This window comes from Corylus avellana, chromosome 3 (assembly GCF_965113065.1).
Source record: "Corylus avellana chromosome 3, dhCorAvel1.hap1.2, whole genome shotgun sequence".
Lineage (NCBI taxonomy): Eukaryota > Viridiplantae > Streptophyta > Magnoliopsida > Fagales > Betulaceae > Corylus > Corylus avellana.
The window spans coordinates 1,948,923-1,964,656 of record NC_142492.1 but is presented as its reverse complement, the minus strand read 5'-3'; the positions used below and the strand labels follow the sequence as shown (position 1 = coordinate 1,964,656).

General features: G+C 36.5%; 2 protein-coding genes across 4 annotated transcripts; both read right to left on the bottom strand.

Annotated features, from left to right (window-relative positions):
- Positions 1 to 2,530: 2,530 nt before the first annotated feature.
- Positions 2,531 to 10,461, bottom strand: LOC132174879 (uncharacterized). Of its 3 annotated transcripts, none has more exons than XM_059586613.2 (8): positions 10,292 to 10,461; positions 9,680 to 10,162; positions 8,059 to 8,434; positions 6,079 to 7,523; positions 5,727 to 5,840; positions 5,265 to 5,419; positions 3,916 to 4,034; positions 2,531 to 2,750 (listed from the first exon to the last, which is right to left on the bottom strand). In XM_059586613.2, the coding sequence occupies exons 2-7, from the start codon at positions 10,097 to 10,099 to the stop codon at positions 3,986 to 3,988; spliced, it is 2,559 nt and encodes an 852-aa protein (XP_059442596.2). In that variant the 5' UTR covers positions 10,100 to 10,162; positions 10,292 to 10,461; the 3' UTR covers positions 2,531 to 2,750; positions 3,916 to 3,985. The 3 variants fall into 3 exon arrangements, with proteins under 3 accessions (XP_059442596.2, XP_059442595.2, XP_088370388.1); XM_059586612.2 differs by having other exon boundaries at positions 2,531 to 2,745; XM_088514262.1 differs by having other exon boundaries at positions 2,531 to 2,745; positions 9,680 to 10,461.
- Positions 10,462 to 11,561: 1,100 nt separating this feature from the next.
- On the bottom strand, positions 11,562 to 15,649 carry LOC132175149 (putative BPI/LBP family protein At1g04970). Its single transcript, XM_059586991.2, has 6 exons — positions 14,954 to 15,649; positions 14,425 to 14,564; positions 13,279 to 13,630; positions 12,701 to 12,949; positions 12,277 to 12,402; positions 11,562 to 11,977 (listed from the first exon to the last, which is right to left on the bottom strand). Exons 1-6 carry the CDS (start codon positions 15,359 to 15,361, stop codon positions 11,762 to 11,764), a joined length of 1,491 nt encoding a protein of 496 aa, XP_059442974.2. The 5' UTR covers positions 15,362 to 15,649; the 3' UTR covers positions 11,562 to 11,761.
- Positions 15,650 to 15,734: the final 85 nt, after the last annotated feature.

Here is a 15,734-nt window from a genome sequence, read left to right as displayed (position 1 = left end):
GAAACATTAATTTACTAGGTTAATTTATAGCCTCTATTTATTTTTCACATGTATCTGTAGGTTCATAAATACGTTTGAGCAGTTTGTTACTCCCTAGCTAGATATAGAAGTGGGTCTTTTGTTTCTTTTGATTGGTTAATGGGGTGGAGATTTTCTTATCCCTATCCTGCAGCTTTTTCCTGCAAATGAGCTAGTGTGATAAAAACGGCATGCATGGATGAAATGAGGCAATTTTCCAGATTCCACATGCCATCTAATTTATCATGTTAAGATGGTGGCGACACAATTAAAGAGATTCCAGCAGTATGAACAATAAATATGAGATTAGTTATCATGGGATTCCTCCATGTGTTTGAGTAGGTCTCGGACAGTCTATTTATTTGTTGAGAATAAGTATTACTGAGTTTCGTATGCTAGCAATTAGAACAACAAATTGACGGGAACCCAGATCCGTGTAGAGAGAAAGAGAGAGAGAGGAGAAATAATAATTAGACCAAAGAAATTAATGCGAATGGATCCTTCTGAAGCAACCATAGAACTTGGAAGAGTTGTAAGCCTATACCCGTCATAATAACTTTATTCAACGGTTTTGGGAAACGTAGGCCTGCATGGAATTTAGGATTTCGAACTACAATAACGAGAAGGGATTGGATCACCAAGCAGTTTCATTTTTTCTCTTGTGTCTAAAGCAAAGATGTAAACAATATTTATAAAATATCGAGTGTGGAAATTTATGTAAAATATAGAAGAAAGAGAATAATTTGGGAAGAAAAGAGAAGAAAAGGAAGAGTCCAAAGGAGTACATTGTACTCTCGTTCAATTAATTTACAATAATAGACATGTCTCCTATTTATAAAGAAAAGATGGTAGGTGGAGATGATATAAATAAGGTAATTAAATCTCAAACCTAAATGGTAAATTCTAGTCAAGGAATATTCTATCAACCTGGAACTTGCTATTCAGTATTCTCTCATCTTCCCTTTTGAAAATCAACCATCGGATATGTAGGATACATATCAATCTAATATGGAAAGAGATGTGTTTGGTGTCATTCTCTTTCACGGATTAGGATCCCCTACAATTTTTAAAAAAATAGTAGATTCTCAAATTATATTATTTTGGTCTTTTTAAGCATCGAAATGCTTGAAAAATACTATCTATTAAAATTGTGGTATGCTCCAGTTGAAAATTAAGTATATTTTTCTCACGTCGTTGCTCTCTATGCTAATAAAAAGTTTGAGCAAAAAATTGTCTTTTTATTTTATGAAGAAGAAGTGTATCTACAAAAGTGAAGATAAAGCCTTTTGCAAAGAAAACTATGCTTGGTTACCTCAATAACATGCCACATTTTCAATAGCTAGCACTTTTCAAGCCTTTCAATGCCTAAAAATGTTTGAAATACCTAACTTGAAAATTCTACAATTTTAAAGAAATTGTAGGGAATCTTGATCTCTCTTACACATCTATTGTCCTTCTCTTTTGCAAATTTACCATTGAATCTGTAGGACTCACATGTAAGTCTCATAAATTTAATGATGGATTTGCACATCTCTTGTACGGAGCAATTCTACCATTAAAATTGTGACACTGATATATGTGAGTCTCACAATTTTAATGGTAGATTTGCTCATTTCTTATACGAAAAGGGACACGAGATGTGTAAGAGAATGAAAACAAACATTTCTCATTTGTAAAAGATATAGTCTACTAGGTAATGCTAGAAGACATCTTTATGTCCCTTTTGCGTTCTTCCAAACTAATATTAACTTTAAAATCACAATTGAATTTGTGAAACAGAAGATCAATATTGTAACACTCAACAAGCTAAATAAAATCATCTCTATTTCAAGTGAAATAGATGATCATAGTTCGAATTTTGTTTTGTTGTACGAAGTACATAATGCCATGATATTTAGAACTTTTTAAATAATGTGACAACATATTTATCATATGACAACATATAAACTATTAGATTTATACAATCTAATCTCACCCATGACATAAACCTTAAGATCTTATTCCTCATTACACTTTTTTTTTGTATGGGTAATACTTCAATTGTTCATTCTTGTTCTTTTCTTTCGGCTCTATATTTAGCCATTGTAGACGAAGTTTAAAGACTTTAAAGAAACATCAGCTTACTAAATGAGCCGCTTCTAACCGTATCTTTGAAAACATTCTTATGTCTAATCCTTTTATTTCTTCATTTAGGATCAATTGTGGGAAAGACACCACTGTAACTCTCCCTTTTTTCCCTCTCCCGCATTGATTAGAAAAAAAAAAAAATATATATATATATATATATATATATTAAAGAGAGACTGTACAACCGCAATTGTGCCTTAAGCTTTGAATTAGAGAATAAAGAAGTGGATACAATAAATTCACAAGGAATTCAATTCCCATGACGTAACAGATTTAGACTAACAGGGCAAAAGAACACGTACACTCCTTTCTGTCAACACCAAAAAAAATTCCGACACTAAGAAAATAGCGTCTTTGAAAAATGGAGTCAACAATTCAAAAAGTATAAAGAGAAATTGCAGAAATTCATTCTATGATTGATGGGGTGTGATAATGTAATAGTGGGTCATAAAGGCACCAAAGAGGGCAACAAAAATTACAAATTGAATTGCTATTGGAAGATAATACAAACTAAGATTACAGCTAAATATTGTACAGGGAATGAATATTGGAGCTTCCTCAACCGTCAATTATCTGAATGCCACATCTGCTATAAACTACCTGTACTGAAACAAATAATTCATTAGAGATCCCCCTCCATAGATGGTTGCAAAGGGAAGAGCAATATGAACTATAAAATATTTAAATATAAGGTTCACACCCTAAGATTTCTACAATGACAACAAACTGAAAAATATGAAACCTCTCCATATATTGCAAAATTAGATGTAAACTTCCACATTTATTATTGAACAAACATTTGTGTGTGTCATGGCCATTGATCTCAATCTTGATGCTTTTTTCTAGCCGTAACAGTCTTCTAAAACATCTCTAGAGAAGCCATAATATGCAAGCATCAGAAACTATACCTCTAAATTTCTTGAGATTGCATGGATAGCATAGCATATGTATCCAAATCAAAAAAAAATTAGTTGTTGCCTTTAATTTGTTTGATCTTTATCAGATTCATTATCTCCTAGAGAGAGACTGAAAAGGTTTCTCATCTTATTACCCAACAAAAAGAGGTCCCAACCACGCCCTCTTGAATTCCTAATAAACACAAACTCCGGGGAAGAATATCCAATAAATAAAAGATGAGTGTCAAAAGCTAGGGGACATTCATGTCTAATGAAATGAGTGCTCAGTTAGGTGAGAACGTTGATTGGCCATTATTTCAATAATTAAAATAAACTAATTTCACAGTAGCAAGCATATCCAAAAAGTGCATACTACTTGCCTAGTAAATTACTAAAACATGTTATGTGCAACATGGTTTTAGGTTCAGCCTCTATAAGTTTGAAACATTATTGGGAAAACTAAAGCCCATAAAAGATTACTAGAACAATTATTTTAACCTTCTCTCTTTGCAGGTCCTCCCCCCACCCCAGCCGGAACTCTCCCTCTCACTTTCTGTACTAAAGGTCAAATGAATCAGAATATATTATCTCCATGTTCTCATGTAAAAGTGAAAAGAGTATTCTTTGTTGACTCCATTAATCACATCATGCACCGATTCAATCACAACCAAAAAGCCACATCCATAATTATCATTTTCTAAAAAGTTTCCCACAAAACGTTTTATATTACATAAGAGTATTATTATTCCAAAAAACAAGCAGTTTATACAGCTAACGTTTACAGGTCCCATGCTCTCAATGACAAAAGATAACCAACACAAGCAACAGGCCAGAAATAAACAAGACAACAGTTAGGCCAACGCATATCAAATACCTGATAAAAGAGAGCACCAAAAAGGTGCAATGAAAACCAAATCAATCACCAATGTATGTGCATGAGCAGATTAACTGGAAACAGGTTGAAAAAGTCCTTTAAATTCATCATAGAACCATCTGCAAAACAAAACCATCCTCTCGTTAAACAAGAGCCAATATCAGCCAAGTCACTCTCTGCTTCGATAAATAACAATACATATTGGTTAATATTTATTACCATAACACTAATGAACAAGCACTGGATTGTCTTCATGCAGCACTAAAGGATTTGCACACAAGGCACATCCAGACCAGGTCATAGGATTACAATGGGGCAGATTCAATTGGGCCCTTCCCTGCCCCGCCCCTCGTGGAACTTGATTACAAACTTATTCAGGATAGAGTTACATTGGAATTAAAGACCTACCCCAATGTGGCTTTAGGTCAGGGATGGGTTTCCACCTACTCTGGCCCATCTCACCCTGTTCAGATTTAACTATGCAAGAGAGGCGTTGCTGTGTAAAATTATTACAACCCAGTCTTTGGAGGAAAAAAAAAAAGTCCACTTTAGAAACATGTTACACGAAAACCATCTGTGTAGGAATGTCATGACAGATGTTATCTCACTCTTCTAAGTTTTAAATTATTTCACGAGAACTTTTGAATGCCACAAGCTATGGTATGGTGGCACTCCATCATCGACTTTCACACTTGACAATAGATAATTTATCGATCCAAATTGTTCAAATAAATCTACGGACTATAAAAAGTGGTAAAATGATTTATATATTTATTTATAATTGAAAGGTGATTAGCATAGCATGTTTGAACCAAAAAATAAAGTTCTTTTTTTTTTTTTTTTTTTTAAATTATAAAAAGAGCCATTTACTTTCTAATTTTAGTTTTGTTCCCGCTTATATAAGATGTTCTTAATCTATTAAATAGCCAAAACAGTTACAAAACCCACATATATATAAAAGTGGGTGAGGACCCATCAAAATTGATGGGGTGTCATCCTACCATTATTTATCCTTATTCTACACACTTATATAGGTAGTTATTTACACTATTTCCTCTCATTCTCTTCCCTTTCCACAAGACAACAAGCATGAAACACTGAGCACAAAACAAAATCATTAAAATCTAAAGTTTTAGAAGTATCCATAGCATATATCAAGATTACTGATACATTTCAAATAAAGCATATTTTCACCAACTATGGTTACACAAAAAAGTTAGTCAGATTTCCATGCATGTACGCACACCTAGAACCATGTAAAAGAAATATTCTCTGTACTTTTCCTTTCAAGGGCAACTGCAAGAACTAATGAAGCAATTGCTTGGAAAGTAAGAAATGATGAGACATACTTGCACAGGAAAACTGGCTGTAATCCAATACTTGCATTGGGTCCTGCCTGACTCCGTCTTTCACTTTCTTCACTAAACTTCGCAGGAGGCAGAACTTCACATGGGCCTTGGATCAAACCAGCCATTATTGTGCTTTCATGATTTGATTCATAGACCTATAACAGAGCAACGAGTTCATATGCACTTTATATGAATTATTGCATATACCATCCATTCATATGCCAATTCAAGAAGAGGGAGAGGGTAGAATCTCAATTAACTAACATAACACACCACACTAAATGTGATCACAGTGGTGCATGCCACTTTTAATCAAGTTCTACATGGCTGTGATCGTGAATGAATCCACATGACCAATATCTCAAGAGGTCAATCAATTAGTTGGCTATATAACCAACCACAGATTTTTCATGTTGATAATTAAAAAAAAAAAAAAAAACTGTATACAAGAAAATTATTCACCTCATTGCTCTCAGGGGCACATGGGCGTCCAACATTCTCAGGCAAGTCGCCAGGAAAATAGCACCTTGTGACAATAACCCACTTTGACCCAGTTTTGCTGTCCTCCCACATGGACTGCAATCAAAAACAAAATTCATGACTTCATATTATAACCCCTGGTAGAAAAATATTTTTACAAGATGCAACAACTGATAAGCAATTTCAGAAGAGGAAAGATCTACAATTCAAAAACAAGTTGTAACCAAGAGAAAGAGCTCATATCATATATAAAACCAAATCTAGTTATCTCATGGGCGTAGGTGCACAAGCATTAAAGCTACAACTATCATAGAGTGCCAGATTATTTGCTTGCCTGAAGCTTCGAGGGTAACAATTCACCATGGTTGGAAGGAAAAAGAGCGTGATCCTGCAGTTTATACATTACTCCATTAACTCTACAAGACTGGTAGAACGATTTCCCTTCTAAAACTTGGATAACGTTGCCAATCCATTCCACACTCCGCAAGCCATCTGAAGGAAACCCAGAACGTTCACTCCCTGTACAAGTTTGAAATCCCCCAGAAGGAGTTGCCTGAGCAACAAGTTGGTCATCTTGCTTAGTATCAGATACTGAAGTACAGTCAAGATTTTCTCTTATCTGAGATTTTTCAGGATCTTTGACAGCAAGGTCATTGTCATCACAATTCTTTGATGGAACCTCAGCACATTTAGGCAGGTCTCTCCAGTCAACAACTTGCGAGTTGTGCAAGGGTTGGGAATGATTAGACTTACTACTTACTGTTTCAGATACTTTAGCAGGAGACTCTGTCTTTTGTTGAAAAGATCTCTCTTCAAGCGTAGATAACTCATGATCTTTAAGATTTTGAGCAGACTTTACACTTGATGAGCCAACAGGAGGAGAATAACTAGCTTCCCCCAAGGGTTTTGATGGGATATTAGGGGAAGCTCCAGAAAAAGTTTTGTCATCCATAATTTTACTGCTTGATATGCTGTTATTCCCTTGAGTTTCTCTTGCATTAGGAATCTTTACATCAGACGCTGACTCAACATGATTGGTGCCTGCACTACTAGCATGTGTGGGACTATGTAGAGCAGAGCTTCCATTTGCTGTCATCTTCAGCTGATTGACCTTTGGATCTAAAGTTCCCACTTTCTTCTCTGAAGATGACACCTTCATAGGAATCTCAGGAGACAAATTTGGTTGATTTGTACCACTTCTCATGACACGACCATATTTAGGGGGCAAAGGTTTCCCTTGGGTCAACGTCAAGCACCTCATGCAGTGCCACTCACCTCTAGGAATTCCCTTTTGATTAGGCTGCATACACTTTAAGTGATATCCTTTCTCACAAGCATCACAAAGAAGAACATTATCAACCTCACTGATGGTAAGCTGGCACAATTGGCAAGTTAAAGCCTTATTCATGTAATCCCTTGACGGAGGATTCCACTTAGGGTGATCAGGACGCTGTGGTTGTAATAACTTCTGAACAAGTTTAGCAATTTCATTGTGATTATTACCAAGTGAAGGGGCTTGGACAAAGCCCATTCCCTGCAGAGGCTGCTGTATATTTGGCAAATTTCCAGGTGCTGTTTGAGTTACAAATGGCCTAAAGCTCTGATCTCTCGCTCCTTGAGTAGCAACTCGTGACATATTTATTTCAACAGTTCCCTCAACCTTGGTAGAACTATTATTTGGCACCTTGTTTTCTTGCCCACTTTTAGCTGCTGAGGCAGATTGGGTTTGTACAGACCATGTAGGAGCATTCACCAGTGGGTGGTTTGCAGAAGCATTTGCTGCAAACAGAAATATATGAAGAATAAATTCTTACAACTTATCAAAAAAAATAAATAAATAAAAATCATAGCTTAAGCAACTGGAAAGAGCCATCAGGTTAGTTGCAACAAACTGTAAGCTAAGAAGAGAAAATGGCAACAATATAAATTAAAAGTTACCATTGTAACTTCACCTCCCCCAACAACCCTACCCCCAGCGAAAAATAAAAAGAGGTTGATGGTAATGGAGCAAGCACAATTACCCAACTAACTATTCCAACAAAGGTCAAAACACTATTCTCTGAAGCAGCAAAAAATAGCTTTCAAGTGAATATAAACAAAATTCCAGTCAAGCATTTAGGCTATAGCAAAGAGAATGCCCTTGGCCAGTCTCTTATGTGTGCTAGAATTCTCCAGGCAGGCTATCTAAGCTTTTTCTGGTTGATACTTTTTTCAATTTTGTATTAAACAACAAACATAAAAGATTCAGAAATCTTAAGATTATTTTGAAAACAGAAAATCCCTCTCATCAATTTTCGTAAGAGGGGAACATTACCTTGTAATTGCGATGCATAAGAAGACCCATTTGATCCTCCATCCAATTTGAACTGTCCTCTTTCAACTTTAGCCGTTGATAAGGAAGAAGAATCTCTTCCTAAATGACCACTAGGCAATCCTCTAATACCTGGTCTAACTTCATTAGTCGGCAATTGATATTGTATGGAAGTAGAAGTTACTGCAGAAGCATGACCTAAAGGTGAAGAAGCTGGGATGCCACCAGAAGAAATTGGCAGATTACTTGGTTTATCTGATGGAAAAGTACGCACAGTATGCAATGCCCCACTGATTTCAGCTGATGTACTAGAGCTTGGTTGCACGGGGTGAGAAGTATATGCAGTAGTATGTGCAACAAAATTCTTCGACTCATCCATCTAGGGAAATAAAGAAGCATTACAAAGTATATCAGAGAATAAATTAATCATTTAGCACATTAAACACTAAATCCTAGAAAAAAGTTTTTGATAATTTGGAGCCTCTAACTTGGTGTTTGCAATTCAATATCAAAGACATTGAATACACATGGACTAGAAGACTAATAGAAGGAGAGTATACACTTAGGACACTCTGGTTGCATGACATAATTCTGGACCCATCTGAATGACAGTAACCCTCTTCAACATAAGTCAGGCTCAATCAAACTACGTTTCACCAACTTTCTCTGAGATACTCATTCTTGGGTTAATCACCAAGTCCAAGATCCTCAAACCAAGTAAGCCAATTTTCTAGAAATTTTCACAATTTTGATGGTTACTAATTGATGAAACTAACACAAAGATTCAAAATTCTAAAATCTAACATGGAAACCTAAGATTTCAAAACCTCAATTCCATATCCTCCACCACATTCTCCAATGATGGGCACATAAGCACTCTACTACACTGAACACAGTAAACTTTGAATAAAAAGGTTCCACTTCAGGTGGGAGTCAAACCTCAGTACAAATACAAATACTTTCTTCACACCTTGCTCAATGAGCATGAAACTGGTTATACAACACAGAGAACAACAGTTACTAGAGACTCGTACCACTACGATTAACAGCCAAGTAACAGTTACAAAACAAAAAACAACCCACAACCCATCATGCTCTCAACTTCCCTTGCCACATCGTCTGTTTCAACTTCCACAGACAGGGCATAACAGAGCCCACATTCTGGTCGGTTTGTATCATCTAACCATCAAACAAATATAACACAATTCCATAATCAACATTACTGACACCAATTCCAAAAAAACTCAAACCAAACATCGTGATAAATATTCCCTTAACTCAAAAGCTTAAACTCATAGTAAATAATGAATTTACTCAATTTTGAATATTTTAACACTCTCCCTCACATATGACCCTAGACTCTTGGCTTAGAATATTCTAACACCCATTTACATGTGGATCCAGACTCTCCCTCGGTAAGTAAACTACACCTATTGCCATATCATAATAAATTAGAAATATCTCAAAAGCTCAAGTTTAGTGAATTTAATTCTAACACATAGCATATAACACAAATTCAAATCTAACTTAGTGCAGTGAATTTAAGTGTAACACATACTTATAAAAAAATTGAATTCTAGCACATAGCATACGACACAATTCAAATCTAAATCAGAACCCTGACCTTCCTCTTTGCATTATCAAACTTCTCCTTGATAGTCAACTTGGGAGTCCGAAACCCTAGCCGCTGATCCTTGAGCTTGCCATTGAGCCCCAAATCCTCAATCACCGCCCCAATTGCCTCCCGGCCCACCACGTCCTTGGGCGCCAGGGCCGCGCAGGCCTCTGCCAGCTTGGCCCTGGCCTCCACCATAAGCTCCACCTCCGCATCCGTCGGGCCCTTCCCTCCGCCTCGCATCCTCGCCATCGCTGACAGCACCAGCACGATCTCCGCCACTCTCTTCAGCTCCCGCCCCGGCCCAGTCCCAGGCCCAGGCCCAGGCCCAATCTTGGCCCTCTTGCTCGTCCGGGCCCCCAAGTCCTCGTCCCCTCCGTTCGACGGTTCGGCCAGCTCCATTGGCTCGACCCCGACCGTCGGATCCATTGTTCAGAGAGAACAAGCCCTAGAGGCCAACGACGCCGTTTCAGCGAACTGCTTGTATAGGACCTGCACGAGAGAGAGCCCTGGTTAGACATGCGAGAGAGGGAAAGAGAGAGAGGGAGGGAGAGGGAAAGAGGGGTTTAGGGGGATTTTGAATTTGTGGTTTAAATTAGGGTACGTTAATTAGAGAGAGACCTTTTTGGCGGGTAATTTAGGGAGAGAGAAAGAGAGATTTGTGTGTTGGGTTAGTGATAATAGTAAGAGGGGGGTGAGTTTTGGGAGAGAGAAAGGGAAGGGGTGTTGGGTTGGGTGTGGGGTGGCTGAGCAGAGCGATTTTGTGAGAGAAAGAGAGAGAGAGAGAGAAAGCGAAAGCGTTATTTGTAATATAAAACGGGTTCGGGTTTGGAAACCGGGTTTTAACGTGCAAGGGCGTGGGAGCCAACTGTTTCCAACATTTTTCAATCATGCCACTACTCCTTTCTATCTTTTCAAATTGGCACCCTAAATTTTTATTTTTATAAATTTAAAGTAGGACAACAAATTTCCCTAACCAAGTTCTAAATGACAGAAATTTGTTGTAAAAACTCTTACAAATTAGTCTTTAAAAAAGAAATATGTGTCCTTTTAAGTTATTAAAAAAGCACGTATTAATAAAAAAAAAATGTGCTTCTTACTTGCTAAAACATGTCATTTTTATTTGCTAACTCATGTTACGTGCTTCTCACATGGTAAGAGACATATCACAAATAACAGTTTTATAGACTGAATTTAAGAAAGAGACCAGATATTGTCTCTCATTCATCTTTCATCAATTTCTTTCTCAAACCACCATTGAATTTGTATAACCCACATTTCCTTTATAAATCAATATCCTTGTCATTTTTTCACAAAGTTCTTCATTTCCTTGCATTTTTGGACCCACTAGGATGGAAATGGATCAGAGGCCCATGCTTGAAACTTATGTGTTAGGCCTATAGTTGATTTAGGAAATTTTAGAGATACATTACAGATGGTGCATGGCCCCAACACAAACCCTAGACTAGGTAGGCTTATTGTATTGGCTTTATTTGATAAAACTTTTTTCATCTTTTTTTTTTTTTTTTTTTTTTTTAATAACAAACAACCCAAAATTCAAAACTACTTTCATTTTTTATGTCACATCAAAACATCTTTTAAAACAAAAAATTAAAAAAGAAATGCTAAAAATTACATTTTGATCCTATAAATATCTTACGATGCAGATGCGACAATCCCAACCAATCTTTGGTTCAAGGGTTAGTTAGGACTGACATGTTAATATTGTGAAATAATTATAGGATAAAAGTTTGGTTTATAGCATTACTCAAAACAAAAAACACCCTCTAAAACGCATTGTCAATGAGCCATTGTGTTTTTTTTTTTTTTTGTTAAACAATTCTCACATAGCCTATTTCAATATGAAAAAGATCACATTATCCTTCGCAAGCAAACTCAAAAACTTTTACCTCCTTCAATTGCACCAAGTGTTACAAATTTTGTTCAAGCTATCATTTAAGCAATATGGATCACAAAACTAACAACCCAACAGAAATCTTATTTAGTTTTTGAGCAAACATTACATGTACAATTCTAAATTTATATGCACAGAATAGACTGATAGAAGTGCCTACTTTGTTTACATGATATTCAAGTACCTAGATGCAGTGAAGTAAGTAGCTTCTGGCTAAGATGGTATTGTTCTGTGAAGGCCAGATCGCTGAAAACTATAACCCTTGAATCTGTGCAGACAATTTCAGCATTCTGGAGTGTAAAACCTTGAGGGAGAGGCAGAGGAAATCCTTTCATCAGGTGTAAGTTCACGTTCGGCAAGATTACGGTTTTGAGGACAGTTGACATTATTGGCTGCAGAGATCAACACAGCATGAGATTCATAGTGACTTCAGAAAGTAATGTTTCTTTATTCTAGCAAGAGAATGCAATAAATAAAACTCAATGGAAATAATTGAGTTTTACATTGCTTGATATAATTGGTCAAAGTTTCTAGGCCACTATGGGGAAGTATAGCTCAATGGAAATAAATAAATAAAACTCTTAGGAAGTATTTCAGAATCTAGTTAAGAAAAACTTTGGTCGTTTTTCAGTTCCATTCAATTTCCAGGCATCATTAAGTAGCTCCAGACTGACACAGAAATGACACTAACCTGAAGAAGATGCATGTGCAGGTCACCAATCTCACTCCATTTCAAATATGCAGTGAAGTCCTCCAATCTGACTCTACCAGCTAGATTATTCCTCAAGATTACTGCAGAACCTGAAGTACTTATATCCTGCACCAACAAATAGCACCTACTGATCCTCATGAAGAACAAACTGATACTTCCAACTGTCAACTTTAGACAATATGTGAAATGGTGTTCCTATATGTACTTAATATGGAAGAAAAAAAACTGGTGCCATATCAAGATTCATTCATTAGATTTCACAACAGTTCACACAAATATTATAACATGATTACTTAATTTGTCACATAGTTAAAAAGTAAAGAAATAATTTAGTGAAGTGTAAGGAAAACGTAGTGCATAAAAATTTACAGTTTCTACAGACAGATGTTTCAATCAAGTGTACCAATGAGATGCAAGCAACCGGTATAACTTCACCACCATCCACAACATCAATTGTCACATCTAAGTTAATAATGGCGCCAATGACATCCTTTGCAACTTTAATAATTGGTGGAGAAGATACAGATATATTAAGATTCATGTCATCATCTGGGTACTGCTTGTACAGTTGAGGAACAATGTATCTCCATCCAGCTGTATTCAAAATGGATTGATCTGGTATTTTGTCCACAATCCAGTGCATATAATCTGCCTGACCGAAAAAAAAGCATTAGTTCAGGTGTCCAACTGCAATTGCATTACAGAAAATACAAGTGTGCAACTCAGGCATGTCCAAGGTGAGTTAGTGCTCAGACAACTGTTTCATTCCTGAGTCCCAACTCAGTTTCAATTCAGCATACCAAGACAAAGCCAGAGCCAGCCAAGGTAGTATGTCCCATCTTGACAATGTCAAAAAATGCACCACCTAGCTTAAAGCTTGATGCTTTTAAAACACCATACGGAAACTAATTGCAAAAGATCCTTTTAAATGCACTTGAATAATAATGTGGAAAACAAAGAGTTGACATTGAAAGAACTTACATCAAAGTAAACTAATGATAAAGAATTAAAAACATCTTGTTGTAATGAGATCTGGATCATCTTAGCTGGACCACTGCAGAAAAAAGTATCCTTCCATCCTTTATGGATGTAGTTTGAGACTAAAACAGCATCCTTTGCTGTGACTAGGCCATTAATCTCAACTTCAATGGAAGAATTACTCAACACAGGATTGTCCACAAAAGTAACATTTAAAACAGCAGTGTGATATATTGGGATTTCTTTTGGAATAGATTGCAATAAGGAGTCAAGCTTTATTATCCCTTCTCTGATTTTCTTGGAAATAGCATTTTCAATTGCAGATGCTATTTTTCCTTCAAAAGCATTCACTACCCTGGAATAAAAGTAAAGGAATAAAGTGCATAAGTAGTTCATTGTTTAATTAGTAAGATTCATTAAGACCAATAGTCAGACTGATTAAGAGAGAGAATAATAGAGATTAATACATCATTAAGAAATAAAAAGTTAAAAGTGTATTATTAATCAACTGATGTCTTTTCAAGTTAGTACGATTGAAGTGGGAAGGGATCTCTGCTTGTATGAGATGTTGACCTTGAGCTCCCTTAAGACTTAAAAGTAATCTCTTTACTAATTATAAAAGCCTATAATATATGGTGGAGATTCTTGATGTAGAGAGTTTGCTAATTTGGCAATTTTACTACAGATGGAACAGGCTAGGGAATCGCATGAATGCCGATAAGTTGCTAAAATGTAAACAAAATCTCGTCTGCTAGGATAGAATCATGGATAATGGTATGTTTAGAACTGAATAAGAGGAAGGAAAGAGGAAGCTTTTAACACTCTATTCCTACAATCTACAATCAAACTCCCCATGCAACTAAAAACTCTCTGATGGGGATCATAACAAATAATTGAAAAAGGAAAATAATGTTGACCAAAAAAGAGAAGTAAATCTGAATTCCAGACTGGTGAATTGAATCACTAGCATATGGCAATGGGGCAGTTCAACATACTGCAAATGTAGCACCATATGCAGTCATAAGAGATTTTGAGGAAATTAAGTTGCAATCTCACACCACATAAAAATATCACCTTCTCGACTACAATATATAGATGATAACAAACCGTTTATCAAGAGGACTTCAATTATTTAGGAGGATTGCTTACACTTGATAAAGCCAAGATGCTCCACCATCCAACTTTATTGAGATATCTTTCACATGGCATCCACATTCCAGCACCGAGAGCTTAAGATTTCCATCTTGGTTCTTGAGAGCTGCAGCTAGCCCCACTTCCATACCTTCAACCTTGATAGAAACAGCAGTATTTAATGAGAAAGTAAAGTTCAAGAGAAAAAATCTCTGAACACTTTTGCTAGCAACAGAGTATTCTTACAATTTTCACTCTATGTCAGCCACTAAACAGATTATTTTCAATATATTTGGCCTATCCACCTTAGTTTTAATAGTCAAATATGCTTGTTTGAGATTTCTGTTATATGACACAACTATGGTATCTTTTGAATCAAGATATTTAGAGGTCAATGGCCCTTATCTCAAGTATAGCTAAAATCGACTGCAAACAATATGACAAAGGCGAGCCAAAAGAAAAATGGCTATATTAGCAAAATTCAGCCATATATCTATCAATTTACAGAAACTAGAGCCGAAGCAAAATAAAAAGGCTGGCTTTATACCTGAACAGATGCGCCCCCGTCATCCGTAATTGCAACTGGAACCAACCAAGTGCGGTAAGAATACTGCCAAGCCATGCTCAAATTTGCAGTGGCACCTGAAGCAACTAAGACAATACCTGTCTCTCCAGTATGAATATACGAGGAAGCAACATCAACATGATAAATTGTAATGTTTGAAAGAAGAACATGAACTTTGCCAACAACTGGGATTTTCACAGATTTTTCAATATCAGGCAGTTGAAGAGGAACAATAGAGGAAACGGCCTTGTCTATTAGCACATCCTTGGCAAAATCAAGACCCCTGTTGGATATTTGCACAGAAATGAAGCCTTCATCATTGGATTGAATACGGGTAGTTGAAAGAGTGAAAAGAAGTGATAAAACAATGAAAAAAATAGTGGGTGCCATTGATTTTGAGGAGGTAGAGATGAAACCCAGAAAGCAGCAGGTTGAAGTTATGAGAGTTTATGTAAAAGAAGTTTTTTTGGTTGAGGTTTTGGAATTTTCTTCATTATTTTGAGTAAACAATCGACACGGCCGACTTGGTACAAGATGATATCTTGGCTGCTAAGAACAAGGCCCACACGTATCCACCTCAGGTAAGCGGGGCGCGTGGTCTCTCCAACTTGCCGAAGAACAGCATCCATGCTTAAGATTCGCATCCGTGCGATTCCAATCGTGAAGGAAAAGTTTAGTTGAAATCTTCTCGGACTGTGTTAACTTGTACCTCGTACATTAATACATTTTGTTGCGGTGTATTTCTATTCTTTCACATTTGTAC

Bases quoted from the DNA above. Each gene is read 5' to 3' on its own strand.
- LOC132174879 (XM_088514262.1), bottom strand. From the start codon at position 10,099: ATGGATCCGACGGTCGGGGTCGAGCCAATGGAGCTGGCCGAACCGTCG. The intron at 5,420-5,726 runs GTGAATAATTTT...GCTCTGTTATAG, and splicing joins GTGCCCCTGAGAGCAATGAG to GTCTATGAATCAAATCATGA. The intron at 4,035-5,264 runs GTATGTCTCATC...TTTGTTTTGCAG, and splicing joins CAGCCAGTTTTCCTGTGCAA to ATGGTTCTATGATGAATTTA.
- LOC132175149 (XM_059586991.2), bottom strand. From the start codon at position 15,361: ATGGCACCCACTATTTTTTTCATTGTTTTATCACTTCTTTTCACTCTT. The intron at 12,403-12,700 runs GTACACTTGATT...TTGTTGGTGCAG, and splicing joins CGGTTGCTTGCATCTCATTG to GATATAAGTACTTCAGGTTC. The intron at 11,978-12,276 runs GTTAGTGTCATT...TGATCTCTGCAG, and splicing joins TGCACATGCATCTTCTTCAG to CCAATAATGTCAACTGTCCT.